This window comes from Nothobranchius furzeri, chromosome 3 (genome assembly GCF_043380555.1).
Source record: "Nothobranchius furzeri strain GRZ-AD chromosome 3, NfurGRZ-RIMD1, whole genome shotgun sequence".
NCBI classification, from domain to species: Eukaryota; Metazoa; Chordata; class Actinopteri; order Cyprinodontiformes; family Nothobranchiidae; genus Nothobranchius; species Nothobranchius furzeri.
The window spans coordinates 60,412,202-60,436,599 of NC_091743.1; the positions used below are offsets into that span (position 1 = coordinate 60,412,202).

Here is a 24,398-nt window from a genome sequence, read left to right on the forward strand (position 1 = left end):
TGCTTGGTCTTTACAGTGTTTAATCAGAAGATTCTAGGATTCTTTATTTATTAATTCAATTTCAATTCAATTCAATTTTATTTATATAGCACCAAATCACAACAAAAGTTATCTCAAGGCACTTCACATAATAAACATTCCAATTCAGGTCAGTTCATTAAGCCAATCAGAAAAAACATTTCCTATATAAGGAACCCAGCTAATTGCATCAAGTCACTGACTAGTGTCAGAGACTGTACAGCAATCCTCATACTAAGCAAGCATATAGCGACAGTGGAGAGGAAAACTCCCTTTTAACAGGAAGAGACCTCCATAGGATCCTGGCTCAGTATAAGCAGCCATCCACCACGACTCACTGGGGATCGAGAAGACAGAGCAGACACACACACACACACACACACACACACACACACACACACACACACACACACACACACACACACACACACACACACACACACACACACACACACAACACACACACCAGGAAATGTGTACATGGTTACACCGTGATTGCTTAGTAAATATTCTATTTGGCGAGAGATAAACTTTATTGTATTCATCATAGTGAATCTATTGTTAAACGTGTAAACTAGCAGTAGCACATCCAACGTCAGGGAAACAAAAAGTTATTATCAGGAGAGGGAGAAAGTTTAAGTGGTTAGCAGTAGTGTGCTAGACGATGGCCCCCTCCATGAGGCCACCACAGCTCAGCAGAACATCATTGTAGCTTCTTCTGGGGAGAAAAACACAGAGAAAAAAATAAAGTTAATAGCTGTAGTAGCAGGAAATAATACAGTTAAAGAGCAGATTGTAGAAGAAAGTAGTAGAGTGTGAAAAGTGGTCAGTGTATCATCCAGCAGTCTAAGCCTATAGCAGCATATCTACAGAGATAACTCTGGATAACCTAGCCTTTTTAGATGGAGGCATGTTGGAGGCAGGGCAAGGGAGAGCCGTCTTTACCGACTGTACACTCCACCTCCCTCTACTCCCCCACTTGTCCAGATCTAAGCTAACATCAGATTTTAACCATAAGCCCTATCAAATAAAAATGTTGTGAGCCTATTCTTAAAAGTAGACAAGGTGTCTGCCTCACAGACTAAGACTGGGAGCTGGCCCCACAGGAGAGGAGCCTGATAACTAAAAGATCTGCCTCCCATCCTAATTTTAGATATTCTGGGAACCACCAGTAAACCTGCAGTCTGGGAGCGAAGTGCTCGGTTAGGAACGAATGGAACAATCAGATCACTGATGTATGATGGAGCTTGATTATTAAGAGCCAGTGGTGGGCAGTCAGGGCCAGCAAAGCCTTCTCTGCTGGCCTAAACATACTCAAAAGCGTAAATGTATTTTTTTTCCTTTGGTAATTATTTTTAAATAAAAAAATGTTTACTGGTCTATTTTCTTTTTATCCTATTATACCCACTTGGTTGCGCTGCTTCCAGTGTTAAAATACCAAGGCTGGGTGTTATCCAATCAGATTTAAGCTAGCTTGTGTTTTCAGGCAGATTAAGTCTGCTCTAGGCCTTCAGAATCAATCGAGAAGCCCACTGTCCGCTGTAAGTGAACAGAGACGATCTAGTTGCGATAGCCAATCAGCTCATGAGTCAGCTTGGCCCGGGCCAGCTAGCTGGCCTCACGCAAAAGTTGACATGAACGCATCCTGTGATTGGATAAGCAGTAGTTAGAACTTTTCTAGCGGCATGAAGCAAAATATCAAAACTAAACACGGAGATATGTATCTATAGGCAGCTATCGGTGTATTTTTGAACACATGATGGCTGAAAGAGGAGAAGGGACGGACTTGGTTGCAGATTTACTTGCCACACCATTTTCAAGACGGACCTTTCAAGAAAAAATGGATCTTGTGAGAACAGGTCGTCTGACTCCAACGCTAGCTGGCTTGTCCCAGCAGGGGAATGGATTTGTTCGTCATTTTCAGGCAAGCAACTATGAACGGTACCCATGGCTAACAGCTTCAGAGAACCGCTGCAGGTTATTCTGCTGGGAATGCCTGTTGCTCGCATCAGATGGATTTGGTAGCATTAAAGCGCGTTAAAATGTACGCCAGAAACACGACCGGGCAGACACGGCTTTCAGCATTAGCCTCCATGTCCGTAGAAAAGGATCCACTCATGGACCTGAAGTGCACAGATAAAGTGTACAGAGCCATTGAAGTTTTCCTGAGGAAAGAAAGAAGGATGGATTTTATTTTCTAATGAGCAGGAGAGGAGGAGATCCATGCTGGACATATGTGTTGGTGAGTAGAAACATTTTATTAGTATTTTTTTAATGTTTTGTCATTTTATTTTGTTAATAATCAATAAATGGTAACGAAATAAAATGGCAAAATGAAATTATTCTGTGTTCTGTTTCTATGCAATTTATATTGTGTATGACGTGGTGTGTGCAGCTGCGCCAACATGTTCAATTGTTTCGCGGTACAATTTTCTCCAAAACAAATGCAAATAATGTGTTTGCTTTACTTATTTATTTTATTGTCTCATCTCTTAAACCCGTCTTTCATTTTTTAGATTTGACAGTATCCGTGGTCAGCTTCCTACTCTCAACTGCGAATGCGAGTTTGATTTTAAAGACTCTGGAAATTATGTGTCTTGACCAGCCACTGGTGTGTGTGTGTGTGCGTGTGTGTGTGTGTGTGTGTGTGTGTGTGTGTGTGTGTGTGTGTGTGTGTGTGTGTGTGTGTGTGTGTGTGAGAGGTTTCTCCAGCTGTGATGTCCTATTGATGGTATTTTAAGGTTATTAAATTAGATTGGACTGAATAGGAAATCACTGAAGGCCCAGGGGTGGAACGCACCGCCCGCCACTGTTAAGAGCTTTATATGTGAGAAGAATGATCTTAAAATCTATTCTGAATTTAACAGGTAGCCAATGTAGGGAAGCAAGTGCAAACAACACTTGCAAGTGGAAGGTTTAGATGAAGCTAATATTTTTGATAACTCTGAAAGCTCAACTGGATCAAAACGGTTCAAACACAGATGAGGTTCTACAGTTACCTCTGATGCTGCCTCACTTACTGATGGGGAAGAAATCGCATTAGGGAGGATGCTAAAGATTTTGTTTCTAATAGAATTAATTTTACTTGTGAAAAATCCCATAAAGTCATTACTGCTGAGGGCTAAGGGAATAGATGGTTCAGAGCTATATTTCTGTGTAAGTTTGGCAACTGTACTGAAAAGAAATTTAGGATTATTCTTATTCTCCTCAATTAACCCTGAGAAATAAGCAGTTCTAGTTTGTCGAAGCTTATTTTTATAAAGCACAAGACTATTTTTCCAGGATAAGTAGGCCTCCTCATGGTGCGTAGAGCGCCATGTTCTCTCCAATTTTCTAGAGTTTTGTTTTAAAGCTCGTAAATGAGAATTAAACCAGGGAGCCGACTTCCTGTCCCTAATTACCTTCTTTTTTAAAGGGGCAACATCATCTAATGCCACACGTAAAGAGAAAGTAACATTATGAACTAAGGCATCAATTTGTGAGGGGCTAGAAATGAAAATATTGTCCTCTGCTACGTTCCTCTGAGATGCAGAGGACAGTAAAGATGGAACAGTTGATTTAAAAGATGCAACAGCGTTGTAAGAAAGAGACCGACTATAGTGAAATTTACTTTCATGTCTCGAGAACTCAGTTATAAAAAACTCAAAGGTTATCAGAAAGTGGTCCTAGAGGACTGGATTATGTGGAAAGATTGTTATTTCCTCACACTCTTTTCCATAAGTCAGCACAAGGTCCAATGTATGATGGCAGGATTGGGTGGAGCTATGTATTATTTGAGTAAAACCAATTGAGTCTAGGATATTACTAAAGGCTACATTAAGGCTATCATTTTCAATGTCCACATGTATGTTAAAATCCCCCACTATAATGACCTCATCAGTATTTAGCACCAAATCAGATAAAAAAAATCAGAGATCTGATCCAAAAACTCAGAGTAAGAGCCTGGTGGACGATACAAAACTACAAATAAGTGTGGTTTTACAGTTTTGCAATCTGGATTAGGAAAACTAAGAATAAGATGTTCGAATGAACTGTAGCTATTAATTGGTAAGGGATTGATTAATAAGTCCAAATGAAAAATGGTTGCTACTCCTCCTCCTCGCCCTGTACTTTGAGCAATATGATGATTTAAATAATTAAAAGGAGTCGACTCATTTAAACTAACATAGTCCTCTTGCTGCAGCCAGGATTCTGTGAGAGAGAACAAAGAAATCTGATTATCACAAATCAAGTCATTAACTAACAAAGTCTTAGAAAAAATAGATCTAATGTTCAATAACCCACATTACATTTTTCTAGTTTTCTGCTCAGTTGAATTTGTGATTATTAGGGGATTGTACTCACTTCGTTTTGATTCAGAAAAGAGTCAGGTTTATAAAAGTAAGAATTTATTTTACCAACAATTAAAACATGACAATTTAACTAACATTTTACTGTGATGGATGGAACTAAATGTGATGTATGAATATATTTGTCAATGCTATGTTATCAGAACTTCTGGATCTAGGAGAGCTGAGTTCTGGATGTAAAATAATTTGGTTTGCGTTAAGCTATGAAGTTGGTTGTTATCAAAAGCACATCAGACTATCTGTGTGTCTACTTCACCCGTTTTCGGAAACCCTCTTGGTGGATCCGAAGGTCAGAGAGGTCGGATGACCTCGCCACCGAAGGGCTGTAGAGTACCGTGGCACCGACTCTTCAGTCCAGAGATGTCTCAGGTCATGACAGATGGATGGAACCACGCATCTGGGACTCTTAAGGAGTCTGAACAATATCAGCTCGTTCTGCAGGAACTGTTTGCGGTATCAGCTTCGCAGGTGCAAAAAGGTGTTGACGACGTGTCAAAAGCTTTGATGGGTGAAATGAAATGTTTGAGCTCCATTAGTTTCCTTTGAGGTCGTAGAGATCTACGTTATTGATTGTACACGACTTCTGAAAATACCGATCTCTAGCCTCCTTCGCAATGTTATCCCTGTAAGGGATGTGTTCATCCTTGTTCTTTTTGTCCATCCTTTTGACTCTTGTTCTGCTTCAACTTCAGCTGCGGTTTCCCCTAGCAACACAAGCCATACACCTAAAGGGGCGCTAAATGGGTGTGGTTGACATGCAGGTCATGTGTCTGACAAAGACCGATATATCAAGTCTGGAAAAATTTAGTTCATTTTCATCTACCTTATGATTAATTGAGTTATTGATGATCGTCACAAGTCATAGTCCTGAGTATTTCATGTAGGACAGGCTTGTCCTTTCACAAAACAGCAATCAGAAGATCTGGGGTCTTTGGATATTGTGGCAATGCATATGATCACATCCCAGGACTAAAAAGTCAAAACATATCCAAAGACGCCCCAGTAATAACTTATGGGAGTTTAGGTTTACCTGCATATGAACACTCAGTTGGGCTTCATTGGAGTTAACCTTTTTGCTCATTATTTCCATCTGGTAGACAATGGGGACTTTTATGGCAAAATCAAAAATAGTACAAGACTTACAGAATTTTGAGATCTGTTTCAAAAAGGTACGAAACCTCTAACCCAAATTACTTTTGTTTTGGGAGCTTCCTTGTAGGATCCAAACCAGCCAGATTATTGATCCACTGTTGTTTCCTTTATGAACTAGCTTGTCTGAATTCTCTTCAGTCATATTCCCTAACTCGTCTAAAACTTCAGCTGCCATGCTTTTCACTTTCTCATTAAGGGGTTAGATTGAGGAGTTAAACCACCAAATAGTTCTAGACCACGGTCATATCTGCAACGTACTGCTCCCCCAAGGGATGGGTCAAATGCGGAGAACAAATTTCACCACAAACCATTGGGTGTGACAACTAATGGGACTTTAAAATTCATGATTCTTTGAGCATATTCAACATATCAACCACCCCTGCTCTTTGTTTATTTTACCTACTGTTGTTTTTTATGTTGTAGTTTATAGGTGTGTTTTGTAAAACTGTAAACACTGACAGACCACTATTTGAATTTTCAACCTTGTAGCTTATCACAAAAGTCTGAAAAAGGTAGAAGGCCTTCACCAGGCTAGGAAAGAGGACCTGCCCGAAGTGGAGGAATTTAGGTATCTCAGGGTCTTGTTCACAAGTGAGGGAAAGATGGAGTGCGAGGGCAACAGGTGGATTGGTGCTGCGTCTGCAGTGATGCGGGTGTTATACCGGCCTGTCATGGTGAAGAAAGAGCTGAGCTGGGAGGTGATGCTCTCAATTTATCGATCTATGTTCCAACCCTCATCAATGGTCACGAGCTTTGGGTAGCGACCGAAAGAGTGAGATCACAGATACAAACAGCTGAAATAGGCTTTCCCTGCAGGGTGTCTGGGCTCTCCCTTGGAGATAAGGTGACAAGCTTGGTCATCTGGGAGGGGCTCAGAATAGATTCGCTGCTCTTTCAGATAGAGATGGGCCAGATTGTTCATGGCACTCGAGGAGTACAGATGCTTCTCTCTTTCACTCCCTTATCTATTTTTTCCCAAGGCTCTTTGTCCTGTCTGCCCACAGAGCGCTTCTCTGCATTTCTTCTGAAAAACTCTATTTTTACTAACCATGGATTTGATAAACTGGTCATTCAATGCGATCGATAAGATTTTTTCAACAATGAGAACGGAGCAGAGGGCTCCCACATGTCCACAGGGGACACACCTGGTGGGATATATGTTGGATTCCTGGAAGGAGTGGAAGATCAAATGCCTCTGCCAGCTGTCCATTGAGGATATCGAAGACGTGTGGATATTTGGCCTGATGATCACTGGATTTCTCCTGATTGGAGTGGGAGGATATCTGGTTTTCTGGAAGCTTGGGAAAACGGGAGCGATTGGAGGGCGACCCGCACCCACGGAGAGCACCGTCCGTGTGGAGACACCCCCCCCCCCCCCCCCCCCCCCCGCCTTCCTATTGGAGTCTCATGTTATGTGGTGTTGTCTGAAGTCTGTTGCATATCTGTTGAGGTGTTTTTTTATTTTTTCAGAGCAAAGCTGCCCTCCTGGTGGGAGGGTAACTCTGACGAGCCTTTTTTCCCCCACCAATCCTCATGTAACCCTCTTATCTCTATTAGGGTAGCGTGACTCGGGTTGCGAATGACCACAGTCAACAATTCTTGTCATGTGTCTTGCCCATGTATGTCTGATCTCTGAATTGTGTGTACTGAAACTCTAATTTCCCTCTGGGATTAATAAAGTATTGATTGATTGATTGATTGATTGATTGATTTATGAAGTGGCTCAGTCATCTGGTTAGGATGCCTCCCTGGTGAGGTTTTCCGGGTACATGTAACCAGAAAAAGACCTAAAGGAAGACCCAGGACATCCTGGAGGGACTATGTTTCTCGGCTGGACAAGGATTTCCTTGGAAGAGCTGATTCAAGTGGCTGGAGAGAGGAAACACTGGACCTTTCTGCTTAGTCTGCTGCCCCCGTGACCCAACGCCAGATAAGTAGAGGAAAATGAATGGATGGATGGCTTGTCTTTCTGTACTCATCTGTCCATCCATTCAGTCCAGTATTTTTGTACTATTTAGAATAAAACCATAATTGATTTTTTTATATTAAAATGTAATTGGCTGTAAATTTCCAAACAGTATTGGTGAGGTTTAGTTTGTTTGTGAAACCTCAAAGGCTTAGTGGCATATTTCTACATAAAAGAGAGTAAATTTTTTGAAACACAGACACGCACACACACACACACACACACACACACACACACACACACACACACACACACACACACACACTACAGAAGTGTCTTCTTTGGCTGCCAAATTAGCTAAGTAATAACAGTGCTATCTCAGCTAATTTTAGCTCTGTATTGAATGTGCCTCCACTGGTATTCACAGCAACATTTCTAGCTGAGCTTAGCTGTATATTCTGTGCATCTGCACAGACTGTATACTCTCTTCAGATTCAACTTTTGTTACAATTTCATTTATTTTCTGTGTCACACTTATCCAGATTATTTCCATTTTTCCTATTTGTTTAGTCACCATCTTACTGTTCTTGTTTTGCTACCGCAATATATTAGAAATCCATCTTATCCATCTTCTTTGATTTACCTGCATCAGGATTTAATATTACAAGACACCCCTAATAGATGAAGCATCAGTTTTTGACTCTTTAGATGTGTTCTCTTTGGGCACAAAGTGCTAAGCTATTTTGAATCGTGTAATCCAAATATTTAAAGATTACTGCATGTTGTTGAGCAGCAGTGGCAGGAATGGGTATATTTGAGGTTATTGTTCTTGTTTCATTTACCTTTTCTTTATCCAAAGCCACTATTTTCCAAGTGATCTTGTTGCAGAGTAATGAATAAAAATTCTCAGAACAAAGATCACAACTGCTTGAAAATTTCAACCACTTTTGGAGACATTTTAGAAGTTGGTGCAAGACTTGGAAATACACATTTTGTGTATAAAACATCTTTGTCATATAAATGCAAGAAGTGAGGATTTTCCTCTTGCTGATACAACCAAAGCTACCGATTTGTTATTTTTAATTTCCTTCTTTATTTTACTGTTTGCAACACCACATGTGAGGCCTTACAACCAGATGCTTGCTTTTCCTGATTATGTCCAATTAATTCAGTTAGTCTCAGGTGAATTTAAATATCATCAAAATATGATAGCAGAGCTCACCTGTAGTCATATATAAATGTGTACATCTGTCTTATCTTTTTTTTTCAAGCTTGCAGATATTGATGATAGGAGGAAAGAAGAACTAAAACAACAGAATATGGAAAACTAAAGCAAATGTGTTTTTTGTCGGACCAAAGGATTCAGAAGACCCTCCCACTTGGGGCAATAAAGAAAGTAATCTTGTTTCTATTCTTAGTTTGGTGGCCTTGCCTGGTGTGTTGAGATTGACCACATTCATTTTGAATGGGCAGGAACAAGAAACAGTTGGCCTCCTGGTGGTACAAACATCTGTGTGTTGGCACAGGAACAAATGGACAGAAGCTCATTTCCATGAAACACTCCATATGCAAGTTGACTACATATTGGTTTCTTACAGTTTGATACATGTTTTCAACATGCCCAGCAAGTCTGAATTTGTCTACAGATACATTTTTCAGTGGTTGCTAAACCTTCAATATCCACGCTAAGCAAAAAAAGGCATAACAGTATTTCCCCATTTGAGTTATTTGGAACACTTACTACAATATTGTTTCATTTTTTAAGCTATCTTCCATGTATTTAGTATTTAGATATTTACTGTTCTTTTTGGTTTCAATGTATTTAGTACACGGTTCACCCAAACATTGACCATATTGTGCACAGTGCATTATTGAGGATGAAGGCTTTTCCCAAAACAGAAATAATAAGACAGTGAAGGAAATCATATTTTCCTTTGGCTGTTGAAATGTAGGCTAGACTAAGGCCACACCATGTGAGCTACATGCTAGTGGATGGAAGACCTGTGTTTCCAAGCACATGGGTAATACATGGGTGGACTGTTTTCTTGTCCCATTGCAAGAGTCAAAATGAAAGGTTTCCACGGCAGAGACCAAAACCAATAAGCCACTAAAGAATCGCCTTCCAAAACCACTCACTTTCCAAAAGGGTTTGGGCGGGGAATTAATGTTAATGTGTTATCCATCTAAATTCAGAGACTAAAAGTCCCTATACTCTGTAACTGGATGGTTAAAGAAACAATATGTAACAATCTCAAGCTGCTTTTACAATTACCAACAACTCAATATTATAGTGATATGAGTGTGTGAAGTAGGGCTGGGCAATGACTCAATAACAACATATATCGATCGATAGATGTACGGCGCAATAGAAAAAAATGGATCAATAAAACCTTCATTAAAAAGTTTTCCTTTTCTTTTCTCTTTTTCGGGTAGCCTATCAACACTTTCTACCAACCAATCAAAAACACAGACCCAGGCATGCTCTACTTTTTTTCTATATCGTCCAGTCCTAGTGTGAAGTGAATAATGAGTCAATCGTGGAGTTTTACTTCCTTAAATTAGTTGTTCAGAACTATAGCAACAAACTAATAGCAAAACAGCATATGGTACTTCCTCTAATGCTGAAGGCATACTACCATAATAAGTGTAATAAGTGCTCCTTACCATAAAACACTCGAGTGCTAACACCACATATTGCAATATATTGATTATATGACTTGTCTTCGCTTGACATCTAGAATTTTCTGGTTCTGATCCATAACTGGCAGCAGTCATCAAAGCCCAGAACAGGAGTGAGAGAGTCAATTTTTGTTTAGAAAAATGGACTGCAGTATCCAAATGTGACCACAGGATGTCATTCATTTTTCATTTTTACATATTGCATCATTACAGTATACTAGTTGTCCTGTAGGTAGTTTTAGTGATTTGTTTGTTGACTTGTTTAACATTTACTGCTGATTCCAAATCAGTAAGGTGGCTTCCATCACCTGTGGATGCTAGATTAATATAATAATAATGAGTGGATTTTAGGCATTAGGCCATTGGACAGATAGTTTTTTTTAGTTTTTTTTTTAATGAAACAAGATGACTCTGCAGTTGATTGGTTGGCTTTGTTTTGGTAGTATAGGAAGTTCCCTTCTTCTGTTGACCTGTTCTGTGGTTGGTTCTTCTGCCTGCCCTCTGGCCATTTCCCTCCTGTCCCATGCAAGAAGAGCACTTCACACTTCCCCCAGTGAAACCAGAGCTTTCCCTTCAACCTCTTGCTACCTCGTGTCCTTTGGGCTATTTTTACCCCGGCAGAGGCTACTTTTGCTGAACCCATACCACAGCCGGCTGAACTGGAGCTGAGGCCATGTGTGGTGGTGTTTGTAGATGTGTGTGGTGGAACTTCATTTAACAAAATAACGTCCACAGAATAGCTGGTTAGTAGGTGGTTAATGTGTATGTTATAACACTTGTTTATAGCAAGTAGATATCTTTTTTGCACCTTTTCTCAAGAATACCAACTTTTTTAGTTTTGATTTCACATTTAAGGAATGCTTCAGCTGTTTTTGAAACATGCTTTTGTGTAAAAACTTTTCTACCCAAACACCAAAATTTCATAGCAGTTAGTGCAGATTTCTGTTTACCTTTTGCAAATCTTCTCACCACAGGGGATTTTACTCTTTGTGGCCACTTACGAGTAATTCTGTGGTGATTTCATGCATCAGAGTCACCAAAAGCAACAAAATATAACACTTTGGGTGCATCCAAGGGTCAAGTCAAGCTGGAATTTCTTCATTGTTTCCTCCAAAATAAGCATTTATTTATGGCATAGCTGTTTGGAGGACTCTCCTTGTGCCTGTCTGTGTGGTCTTGACTTTGTAGTCTTACAATATACATGTATTATGTTAAATAGTGACTTTAAATAGGTCGGAAGTGTGAACGTGACCTTTTGGCAAACTGCCATTGGAGTGAATAATCTTGGCTGTGCAGTTTTGTCAGAAGGTGGTGGATACAACTCTCAGACAACCTCCCACCTCCTCATTTCTCCTCTTTTGGTTCATGACTTCCCCAACAACTCCAGCTGTGCTTAGTCATCCGTGGCATTGTGTTAGTGCACAGCTAGAGTGATTACAATCCCTCTCTGACTCCAGCTGGTGCTCAAGGTATCCTCTTCTCTTAACATAATGATCAGAAAACCAACATTAAGGCAATTTTACACCTAACGCTTCTTCTTACATCCATCATTTTGGAGTCGAGTTTTTCTTTTGCAAACATCTGGGCTGGCTAATTGTACGAGCACTAAAAGTAATTTGTTACAGGTTTGGTTTGAAGCTGTTCTTGTTTAAAAAGAGCCATTTTTTCTCCTGAGCTTCTTCTTTTTCTTCTTTATCTAAGTCTCCCTCTCCTCCTCTCCATCTACAGTGAAGTACATCAAGGAGATGTCATCCTATTTTAAAAGCCCTGGTTCCCCTGGAGCATCCCTCCCCTGGGATTCTCCCCCTTCAACACCTCAGAGGGGAGCTGAACTCTCCCCTGCTGAGGTGAAAGATCCTCGCAGCATCCCGCTGAAAATGTGCCAGGTGTCCCGGAAACAGTGCCCCCCAGACACAGAGAACAGGTACTGCAGCGTGTCCATGTGCACCTTTGGATGTCATGTTAGGTTTAGCTAATGTGTGGCCTTTTTAGAAAATAAAATACGATGCCAAAATAAAAGTAGCAAAGTGGTTTGATGGGTTATTGTAAAAGTGATCCCCCCCCCCCCCCCCCCCCATATACCTTACTAATGCATTCTCTTTGTTAATAAAGCAAACGTCCTCTTCGCCCTGCAGCTTTGTTCCTTTCCACTTGTCTTTTGATTCTCTAACAGCCTCGTTTTTAATCTCTTTCCTTCTTCTTTCATCTCACTTGTCAGGTATTTTGAGGTTGTCTCATCCAGCAGAAAGAACTCCATGTTCCTGCGGGCAAAAGACCCAGCCATGGCCCAGTCCTGGTACAATGCCATTCAAGCTGCTGCCGCCAACCTTTTCCCGCAAGTGAAAGAGGAGCTGAAGAGCATGCAGCCTGGCATGGAGGTCAAACATCTGGGCTGGCTTGCAGAGCAGGTGTGAAAGAATACTGATATACAGGAGAAAACAGCCAAAAGTGCTTTTCACTTTGAACGTCTGAATGCTACATGCTTTTCGTAGCTTTTCTGCCAGGTTTCCAACTTCTTAGGCAGTAAATTTAGTTTCTGTTGCTAAATTTAAACTCATTTCCACTGGCTTTGTTCCAGATGGGGACAATCTGGTGGTGTTTACTGTCCAGTTAATCATATATGACAGGGGCCCTCAAACTGAATATCCAAGGGTCCAAGTATGATTTCTGGATAAGGTCAATGGCCTGGAACAACTATGGATAAGAAAATCAATCCCTTTGCTTAATCTGTACAACTAAAAGAGTTGGTACAGTTGGTTTGCCTTTGTTTAGTTGTGAGTCTAATCTTTTTTTTGTCAGTAAAGCAGCTAAAAATAATAGAGGTACTGAATATAGAGTTTAATGAGATACTATAACACCACAATGTTTGATGTAAAGGTCACAGATGCTCTGGGACATTTAAACCACTCTTGTGAAACGTCTCTGAACAAATTAAACACACGGGACTAGTGGTGAACCCGTGGACCTTTGAAACCTTTTTTTAAGATAACATTTAGAAAAAATCATTAGGATATGATGACATGGACAGAGGGCACTGGTCCCAGTGTTGCTTCTTCAGAACTGCACCTATTGGCACTTACACACTAGCATCGGATCAACTCCGCCTGGACGGGGTGTGGAGTGTTCTCATTTGGGTAGCCTTGGATTTTCCCGGGTGCAACCGGACGTCTTTTCAGCCCTCTTTCAAAGGCGGTCTGCCTGGAGCCAAACTGGTCCAACACACTGACTGATGACTGATTGGGTGACTCAAAATCACGCCTACCATTAGGGGGAGCCTCCGATTGGTCAATAGAGTCAGCCTGAGGGGCTTCCCGCATGCGCAATTCATTATCATTCTGGATGCTGTGGAGTTAACGAGCCTGACTGAAGACATTTTTCTCTGTCTCTCACTGCTGTGGACACACACACATACACACACACACACACACACACACACACACACACACACACACACACACACACACACACACACACAGTTCTGCCAAGCAAAGCAAAGCAGGATGCAATATCAGAGTCTCTCCAAAAGCAAGACTGCAGGCCGCCTTTGTTTAATAATGGAGACACGGCGGACCTCTTTTGCCCTGCCCACGTGCTCGGAGATGCGCTCATGACATTAATGAAATCTGTTTTTCATATCAATTTTGGAGACCACCCATGTGCTCTATCACGCCCGCATTCCTAAGGCATTGAGAAATAAATGCGACCAGGCTGGGGCGGGCTGTCGGGCTGTGCGGAGTGGAGCCGATGCTAGTGTGTAAGTGGCATGAATGCCTTTTAGCCTTTAGCTGACATGGAAATGTTTCATGAAACTGGATAATTTTTTTGATTTTCTTAAAGGTGATGTTCATTGAGACACGTATACCACTGTTCTGTTTAAAATGAAATCAGTCACTCTGAGTTTCACGTGCATGCTGAACGAGAAACTAATCTTCAACCCCTATTTCCTGCATTAGCTGCTCAAAGAAAAAAATACAGGGAAATACTCGGATCACAAAAAAGCTACACAGATCTACATCATTCTGTAAAATTAGCATTTATGGACTCATTCGTCCTGAATCGTGAGGGGGAAGGCTGCTGATTTAGCTGCAGGAGAAAGCAGAGCACATCTCGGCTAGCTAATCGTTAGCATTAGCAGCTCCTCAACATGGCAGAACTCTTTCAGGCTTGTGTTATTTGTGGACATAAAACATCAACATCTTTGGAAGAGTCCGTGGAATGGTTGCATTGCTTTTAGCCAATCAGAGGTGAGATGTTTTATAATCATGAATATTAATGCATAAGACCCCCAAGTCCCGCGCTCACTAAATTCCACTTCCTGAAACAGGAGTGCCAGAGCTGCTCTTTCCACAGAAAACAACTCACAATTCATTCAAATTAGAGACCACTGCAAGTTTATTGAAATAACAAGTGTAGGCCCACTCCATAAAATTACATGAAAGAAGTAAATATCTGTTATAGGGCTCCCATCACCGATAGCTGCATAGCGATGATGAGTTCACTGGCTGCCTGGCAACAGCAAATGTCTGGTTTTTAGTTCCACTCGATCCATCGTTGAACAAGTCGATCTTGATACTTATCGTCCGACACCGATCAACTGTTTTATCTTATCTTTGGTGAAAAAAGAGAACAGTTACCCTGTCACATTGTTATTCATTGTTAATTCTTCTTTTTATGTCTGTGTGTGTGTGTGTGTGTGTGTGTGTGTGTGTGTGTGTGTGTGTGTGTGTGTGTGTGTGTGTGTGTGTGTGTGCAGGTGTCTCATGGTCCAGAGAGACCTGTTCTGGCTGTGTTGACAGAGAAGGACCTGCTCCTGTATCCAGCCTTTCCTGAAAGCAAAGAGATTATGATCAATCCCACCAAGAGACACCCACTCATCACCACCAGGTCCACACACACACATACCAGTCTCACCTACACACACACGCCCATGTTTTTATAGCAGATCTGTTTCCGCCTATAAGCATTTAAATTTTTTCCACTGGTTGGTTTTGGCCATAGGGTTCGTGCTCACACTTTCCATAACTGTAATCCTGAACATTTTGTCCAACAGCATCATCATCATTTGGAAAACGTTAATGTTAGCAGAACCTATGAGTCATGTATATTTTCCCTTCTATCTCTCAGTTTCACATTTTCCACCTCTAAACAGTTTTCTTCATCTCTAATCCCTAATTATTGTCTCTCTCTCAACCACAGTCTGGTGATATTTTCTTCTTTCTTCCTAAAGGTTGGTCCACTCCGGCCCAGGAAAAAGTTCTCCTCTTTTGGACTCTGAGCTGTCGTTCGGTCTGCGTTCGGGCACCAAGCAGGGCGTGGAGACGCACGTGTTCAGAGTGGGTTCTGCTAAGGAGCTGTCCACCTGGACTCATCTGCTGGTGGAGGGTTGCCACAACGCTGCTGAGCTCATCAAGGAGGTCACTGCAGGTGAACAGATCCGGTCAGAAATAGGTCTCTCTGCATTCATGCTCGGATTGCTCCCCCTAACTAATATAGGTCCAACGCAGGGGTCTACAACCTGCGGCTCTGGAACCACGAGTGGCTCTCTGGACCTTCCACTACGCCTCTTAATAACTTTGACAAAAAAATGATAAAAAAAGGAAATAAAAATCGTCGTCGTCTTCCTCCGCCTATCCGGGTCCGGGTCGCGGGGGCAGCATCCCAACTAGGGAGCCCCAGACCGTCCTCTCCCCTACCACCTCCACCAGTGGCAGGACCCCAAGGCGTTCCCGGACCAGATTGGAGATGTAACCTCTCCAACATGTCCTGGGTCGACCCGGGGGCCTCCTGCCGTCAGGACATGCCCGAAACACCTCCCCAGGGAGGCATCCAGGAGGCATCCTGATCAGATGCCCAAATCACCTCAACTGACTCCTTTTGATCCGGAGGAGCAGCGGTTCTACTCCCGAGTCCCTCCCGAATGTCCGAGCTCCTCACCCTATCTCTAAGGCTGAGCCCGGCCACCCTACGGAGGAAACTCATTTCGGCCGCTTGTATCCGCGATCTCGTTCTTTCGGTCATTACCCAAAGCTCATGACCATAGGTGAGGATTGGGACGTAGATCGACCGGTATATCGAGAGCCTGGCTTTCTGGCTCAGCTCCCTCTTTACCACGACAGATCGGGTCAGCGTTCGCATCACTGCAGATGCTGAACCAATCCGCCTGTTGATCTCCCGATCCCTCCTACCCTCACTCGTGAACAAGACCCCAAGATACTTAAACTCCTCCACTTGAGGTAGGACCTCTCCCCCGACCCGGAGTTGGCAAGCCACCCTTTTCCGGTCGAGAACCATGGTCTCAGATTTGGAGGTGCTGATCCTCATCCCAGCCGCTTCACACTCGGCCATGAACCTACCCAGCAAGAGCTGAAGGACAGAGCTGGATGAAGCTAGGAGGACCACATCATCCGCAAAAAGCAGAGAAAAGATTCTCCTGCCACCAAACTCGACACACTCCACACCACGGCTGCGCCTAGAAATTCTGTCCATAAAGGTAATGAACAGAACCGGTGACAAAGGCAGCCCTGGCGGAGTCCAACCCTCACCGAGAAGAGGTCCGACTTACTACCGGCTATGCGGACCAAACTCACGCTCCTCTGGTAAAGGGAACGAATGGCCCTTAACAGAAAGCCACCCACCCCATACTCCTGGAGCGTCCCCCACAGGGTGCCCCTGGGGACACGGTCATTAGCCTTCTCCAAATCCACAAAGCACATGTGGATTGGTTGGGCAAACTCCCATGCCCCCTCCATCACCCTTGCAAGGGTATAGAGCTGGTCCACAGTTCCACGGCCAGGACGAAAACCACATTGCTCCTCCTCTATCTGAGATTCAACTATCGATCGGACCCTCCTCTCCAGTACCTTGGAGTAGACCTTTCCAGGGAGGCTGACGAGTGTGATCCCCCTATAGTTGGAACACACCCTCTGGTCACCCTTCTTAAAGATGGGGACCACCACCCCGGTCTGCCACTCCACAGGAACTGCCCCCGATGACCACGCAATGTTGCAGAGACGTGTCAACCACGACAGCCCTACAGCATCCATAGCCTTGAGATACCCAGGACGAACCTCATCCGCCCCCGGGCTCCTCCGCTGTGTAGTTGTTTGACTACCTCAGCAACTTCTGCCCCAGAGATTGGACAGTCCATCCCCACTCCCCCGGCTCTGGCTCCTCCTCGGAATGCGTGTAGGTGGGATTGAGGAGCTTATCAAAGTTTTCCTTCCACCGCCCAACTAGTCTGTAGTCGGAAATAAAAATAAAATACTTTATTTGTCTGATATCAAAAAAGTTAAAGAAATGTGTAATCAACAGGGCTGTACCACACTGATGGTTTAAAAAAACTGGTTTTCGCTTTTTTCATGGAAAATTGCACTGAATTACTACAATGGAATGACAAAAAGACCAGTAGTTTTTTCAGGATAGAACTATTTATTTTTAAAGAATGACAAAAGTTCTCGAGAGGAGCCAGTTTAGTTGCATATGATTAGGATGTCTCCTGGATGCCTTTTTTGGTGAGGTGTTTGAAGCACATCCAACCGGGAGGAGACCTAAAGGAAGACCCAGGACATGCTGGAGGAGGAAGAAGAAGAAAATATCATTTCTATAGCGCCTCTCAAGATAAAAATCACGAGGCGCTCAGGAGGGACTATGTCTCTCAGCTGGCCAGGGAGCGCCTTAGGATTCCCCTGGGGGAGCTGGCCCAGGTGGCTGGGGAGAGGGAAATCTGGGCCTCTCTGCTTAGGCTGCTGCCCCCGTGACCCGACTCCAGAGAAGTGGACAGAAATGGATGGAGGGGCAAAAACTTCCCTGTAGTAGATTTTAAGAGAAGAGGATGAGGGCTACTCAAAAAGGTACAATTCTGATGATAATGTCAGCATTCTAACTTTGTTTTTAGTGTTTGTTTTCCAGTGGCCCTATATCTCTTGCGTAGATTTTTATCAAACGGTTTTCTCTTTGCAAAAGATCCTATAACAGTTGTGGTTCTAAACGAGTTATGTTTTGGTTGACTGAGGGGGAATGGGCTCTTTGGATTGTGAAGGTTTCAGTTCCTGGTCTAACCCACAGAACAAAATGATTTAAAGAAAATTCAAGTCCCATCCAAACATATTTGCCTGTTTGTACTGAACAGCTCTGCAGCACAGTTATTCGGACCTATTAGAGGTGCAGCGGTCAACCTACATAGCCTGGCAGCAATGTTGTTTTACTGCCACCTGCTGGTATTATTAGGCAACACAAGCACTTTTTACACTAACTGGTTTGACTTTGGTGTGGTGGAGGTTTTGATTCAAAAGCATTTGAAACTTTCTTGCAATAGAAATGAATTAGAATTTTTAGCATGATAAAATAAAACATAGAAGTGATTTGGAACATGTTGAATACTTGTTGAACTTTTATAAAACTGCTGTCTTTGCTCTCCACTGCAGACTGCAGCTGGAACGGAAAGGACTGCACTCTGGGAGTCCACATCAATGACGGTTTCACGCTATTCACAGAAGAAATGGGTGTCAGGAAGAATATTCTCCTCCAGCAGCCCTTCGAGCGCCTCCGAATGTCCTCGGATGATGGAGTTCGGATGATGTTCCTGGACTTTGGAGGCCCTGAGGCTGAGATTGTGAGCTGCCTCTTCTTGAATTTCATTAACATTATAATAGTGCAGTTAAAGCACGAAGAGTGAGATGCTAGACTGGAAATGTCAAACCTGAGAGGAGGATTGTGACTGGAGACAATCTGCTAAACTGATTTACACAGACACAGTGCATGTCGGGAAAAAATGAGTGTGAACCGTTGAGACGTGGTGATAGTGTCGCTAATATTTCATCATTTGTCGTGTTCAGTAATTAACTTTGTAGTACTCCATGTAGAGGTGTTAGCATTGCTAATGGAGTCAATAGAAGGTGCTAAAATCCACAGCACGGTGATTCTTAGACATGTAGAAAACCCTATAATAGCCAGTGGCTCGAGTCCTCTGACTGTTTAAAAAAATAAAATTAGCAAAAATAAAAGACCAAACACAAATGTTAAAGATGCAGCTCAATTTTAATTGGCTGCAGTGATACTAGAACCCTTAAATTTCCATCATACAGGTTTGTTAGTACAATTAAAAGCCAGTGGAAATAAACTGGTTTTAAGAGATTTGAAATGGTCAGTTTGAGATTATGAGGCGTGTAACTAGCAATCACAGACTTGCATTAATTTCTGTTTGAGTCCATGTTATGAGACAAATGATGTTGTTTACACCGAATCAGCCAAAGCCTGCTCTTCTCTAAACAGTGAACAACATAGTGATGCAGTGCAGTGGTTCACAACCTTTTTTACACCAGGAGCCCCTTGCCTGGGTGTTTAATCTTGTTAACCTCACAGACAAAATTATGGGGACCCCAGCAATCTTATGAAACCCCCATTAGGAAGTAGGGTTGTCACGGTGTGAAAATTTAATCTCACTGTTATTGTGACCAAAATTATCACGGTTTTCGGTATTATCGCAGTATTTTTTTAAATGCGTTACATTTTCAGACAATTAAATAAACCATATATCAGGAAAATTTTGTCCTCAGTTTGTGTCTAAATGTTGTCAAAAATTTGTTATTTTGTAATTATGTTGTTTGTTTACATTTTTCCTCTTTAGTCTTTAAAATACCAATATTTGCCCATAACTTCTTATTTTTTGTCTGTTTGATGTCATCATTTTAAAAATATTAGATCAGATGATACTCAGTACTCAAGTGGCCTTCTAATCAGATACTTTTTTACCCTTACTTGAGTAATAAACCCTATAACAGGAAAATATTGTCCTCGGCTTGAGTCCTTCCAGTGAGATTTGCAGATTTGGGAAAATGTCATCAGGCAGTAATCATTGTTAAATTCATAATTATTCTCGGAGAGAGACCAACTCTCATCTGCCCCTGGGAGCCTCATAATGCATAGCGTCATTTCAATATGGCGGTGTCCGCGGCACGGTTTATATGCAGGTAGCGGCGCTGCGGCTGCTTTATATAGTGACTCGTTGCATTCTCCCTCAACCCAAATCCTGGGATCACACATTTTAGCTAAAACGCTAACGTTAACTTGCCTTGCGTTGACTGTAGAGTTGTGGGTGATGGTCACGCAGATGTGTCATGAGATTTGAAGTGTTGCTGCCTTTCACAGACTCTTTTTCTGCACGTGCTGCAAACAGGATAGCCGTCTTCTATCAACTGTCCCTCGGCATTCTTCAAATATCCAAAAAATGCCCATACTACCGACTTTGTCTTCTTTGGGGATAATACATGTCCTGAGCGCTGCCGTCTCCTCCTTTGGCCATTATTTCAGCTTTATCTTCAAGACAGTTTTGGTTGTAAACAACAAAGTGCGCATGTGCCGCCGGCAACTTCAGCAGATGATATGGTGGCTGGTAAGGGTCACAGCGCCTACACAGCAGCCACGGTAATCCACCGAGATAATATAGTTTTTTAAAAACAAGACGGTTATTATTATTGTCAACTTTTTTACCGGGGTTTACCGCTACACTGGTTACCGTGACAACCCTATTGGGGAGCCATGGACCCCAGGTTGGAAACCACTGATGTAGTGAAAGATTTGGATCATACCCCGACTTCACACTGAAATCATCAGCAGCGCTGAATGGCAGTGGCACGGTCTACTTTCAATCTTCGCCGTGCATCAGTCCACACCGGGAGAGTCTCCTCCCCCTCAAAGGAGGTCAAAGGTCACGATTTGTTTATGCCATCCGCCATTAAATCAAGAAGAAGAAGAAGGAAATTGCATTTGATATGAAACTGCACAGTGGCCTGTTTGAATCAACTCCATAGACTATGATGGATTCTGTTTGAAGCAGCAACATTCGTTCTGCGTCGGTGATGCCTCCAGTGTGAAATTGGAGGCAAAGGCCCAGTTTACATGGCAGGATTTTAAAATTGTAGGTTGATTTTCACAACATCAGACCACACACATGGTGATGAAAAAAATCATAGATTTAAGTTTTAGTCCTACAATGTGTGGTGCTACACGGCAAAATCTTCACACCAACGTTCCACCGTCAGATGCTACATCTCGCAATATATCTCGAAGATCACATGTGACTTCATACTAAACAAACATGGGAGAGGAGGAGCATGAAGTGTGCTTCATGTCACCTTGCTTTGTGATTGGCTAGACGTCACATTTACATGTTTGGTAGTCCCGGTGAGCAGACCTGAGTGCTATTACCCGAGTGCTCTTAACACACCACACATGAGAGGAATATCTGATAAGATTATTTTTAGAACCATAACAGTAATCAGGTGCGTTCGTAGAGGTTGTCAGACGGGGAGGATCGGGCCACGACGCAGCATTATTATCTTGCTGTTTGAACTAGACCTAAGTCAGAATGACAAGAAGCACCTTATCTACTGATAAAGACAACAGGATGTTGGTAAATCTGAAAAAAGAAACAGTCAAGAACAACATTTTACTTTCCCATTTGTTGCAACATATTAAAATTTATAAACTTAAAATGAGTAAAATAGGATTTTAAAGGTTTATTTTTAGACAGAATGTGTTTATTTAGTGGATCTCTCTCTTTCTCTCTCCAGCAACTTGACCTTAAATGCTGCCCGAAGACTTTAGTGTTCATCATCCACTCCTTCCTGTCTGCTAAGGTCAAGCGGCTCGGCCTCCTGGCGTGATGAAGGCCGGCCATCCAGAACGCCAGAATAGGAATATTCAGTGAGACAAACTCCAGCCTCAGAAAACTTACGACGACGGGGCCATGGGACACATGCTGACAAGACCATTCTTCTCAGCCTCCCAAGGCCTCGAAGAGCTTACCGTATTTGGTCCGACACCCTGTGGTGTTTCATGTGAAGTGAAGAGAGAACCAGAACATTGATGGACATTTACAAAATTTGTTGTTGTAGATGTAATGTTTTCCTTTTTTTCACGGGTGGTGCAAGTCAGTAACCTTTTAAGGGGTCTGATATCTGTCAAAGCTGTCTAAGTAGGTCATGACTCTCTCAGATTTTAGTTTTGTTTAATGTCATTGGAGGCTTTTGTGATCAGCGTCTTTTCATCCTACAATCTCTGCTTTCTGTGCTGTGAAAAGACCAAACCCAAGTTATTTCACCATTGTCCTGATTGATGTTGGACAAACACTTTTTTGGTATAGAAGCAGCTTGGGTGGAGTGACAGAATGATGTGTTTGATCACCACTTGATCAATAGTCTGTGCTGAACAATGTACAGCTGCCTTTTCTCAGAGATATTACGATGCTTTTTAAGACAAATTTCACTTATTTTTATTGACTCAGAACAGCTCTTTGGATTTAGTTCTACTGCTTTAAGAAGACTCGTAATATATAGTCTAACGAGATTATTAACAATATTTTAAAAGGTGTTTATTTTTATTATAAATTAGATGAAACTTTCACATTTAAAAGGAATTAAACTTCAGTCTCACTGATCATGAGCTGTAATGATAGATTTAACTTCACTGCTATGAGAAATACACAATCAGATCTGTTGTTTAACACTTCTATTAACAAAAGTTGTCTTTATCTTTTTTATTTAAAAAGTATTTTCACCAGAGAGAACAGTTTGTCCATTATTGAAGAATAATAATAGTTCCGACTGAACGTGAAACATGTTCATGTTACAAAGCGTGTTATTTCTTCAATGCTTGCATTAACCTACTATTTAAAACCTGGAGGCCTTCTCTCTCTCTCTCTCTCTCTCTCTCTCTCTCTCTCTCTCTCTCTCTCTCTCTCTCTCTCTCTCTCTCTCTCTCTCTCTCTCTCTCTCTCTCTCTCTCTCTCTCTCTCTCTCTCTCTCTCTCTCTCTCTCTCTCTCTCTCTCTCTCTCTCTCTCTCTCTCTCTCTCTCTCTCTCCCTCCCTCCCTCCCTCCCTCCCTCCCTCCCTCCCTCACTCACTCACTCACTCACTCACTCACTCACTCTCTCTTTCTCAATGTTAAACAGACTTATTAATATATATTTCTGAACTTGTTTGCTTCGAGAACAAAATGTCTTGTATATTCTTATTTAAACAAATGTGTGCCTTGCAGCGTTGTTTGTATATAAACATGTAATAAACTTTGTTAACTTTTATTGAGTACTTTGCATTTGCATTCTTTGTACTTTCTAAATCATTATATTGAAATATTTACCTTGGACAGGTTGTCCTTCCGCTGGGAGGGTTCCACAGGGTTCCATACTTGGTCCCCTTCTTTTACTTATTGAAGTGCTCTTTGGATGGGATGCAACGGTTGTTGGGTTACTTAATGGATGCCAGTGTCTGGCTGGTATAGATAACTTTGTTAGTGTGAACAAGGCGAGGACTGAGATGTGGTGGAGACCTGGAAGTAATAGCTCAGTCTCTGTGGACTCTCAGCTGTTGCACTCTGGAAAAGTCTTTGGTTACCCGTTTGGGTGTTTGATAATTTAATCACCTGTTCAGCAGGATCTCTAGCTCTGCAGAAGTCTGTCAGTCATCCACTGATATAAATCAGGTGTGTTGGTGCAAGGGAACGACTAAAACATATTGGATAGGGGGTCCTGGAGGACTACGGTTGGACACCACTGTTATCCGTGGATATCCATGGGAATGTTGTTGACGTATGAAAATAATGAGGATAGCATCTCAGAAATGTGGGAAAATAAGGGAAGGCCTTTTTTGGAGGGCACGAGGAGAGTCATTTTCCCTAATGAAGTAGTTGTTCTCATTGCAATATGTCATAAGGAGTGAGGTCGTCGTTGGAATGATCCTAAAGAAAAAGTCTTTTGTGAGTGCCTCATGATGCATAAATGGTATACAATTTTTCATTTGTTATTTTATCTTACTTTTGGTCCTGGAGATCCAGATTGATGGTAAACGAAACTTTTATGTTGTACTTCGTCTAAAATATGATCAGCATATCCTAAATCAAAGGATTTTAGGGATTTTAATAACCAGCAGCAAGAATTTTTATCTTTATTATGTCTAACAAGCCTTTCCTTCGATCCGGCTTTCACGCTGGCCCCATTTAATGGTCCCAGTTGGAGGTCCGTCAGTTTTATTAAGTTCAGCCAGATCTGTAGAATAAAGATGAAGATGATGAGAAGCTCGACTCAGCAGGGCTCATAATTGACAGTTAAGCCCACTGCTAACTCCTATGAAAGAAGCAAACAAAGAGAATGCAACTGCGTGTGTGTGTGTGTGTGTGTGTGTGTGTGTGTGTGTGTGTGTGTGTGTGTGTGTGCTTGCGCGCAGGAAAGTCCAGTAATAACAACCTGAGCTGTATAACAAATCAGAATAGAGTGGTTCACATTTGATCATATCTTCTCC

General features: G+C 42.1%; 1 protein-coding gene across 1 annotated transcript in view; it reads left to right on the forward strand.

The window, feature by feature from the left end:
* snta1 (syntrophin, alpha 1) overlaps positions 1–21,988 on the forward strand; it is a 58,335-nt gene extending 36,347 nt beyond the window's left edge. Inside the window, exons 3-8 of the mRNA XM_015959202.3 lie at positions 11,833–12,028; positions 12,323–12,512; positions 14,858–14,988; positions 15,332–15,528; positions 18,528–18,715; positions 21,675–21,988. Coding sequence (XP_015814688.2) covers positions 11,833–12,028; positions 12,323–12,512; positions 14,858–14,988; positions 15,332–15,528; positions 18,528–18,715; positions 21,675–21,767 — 995 coding nt within the window. The 3' untranslated portion in view covers positions 21,768–21,988. The remainder of the gene's footprint in view (positions 1–11,832; positions 12,029–12,322; positions 12,513–14,857; positions 14,989–15,331; positions 15,529–18,527; positions 18,716–21,674) is intronic.
* The last annotated feature ends 2,410 nt before the right edge of the window (positions 21,989–24,398 follow it).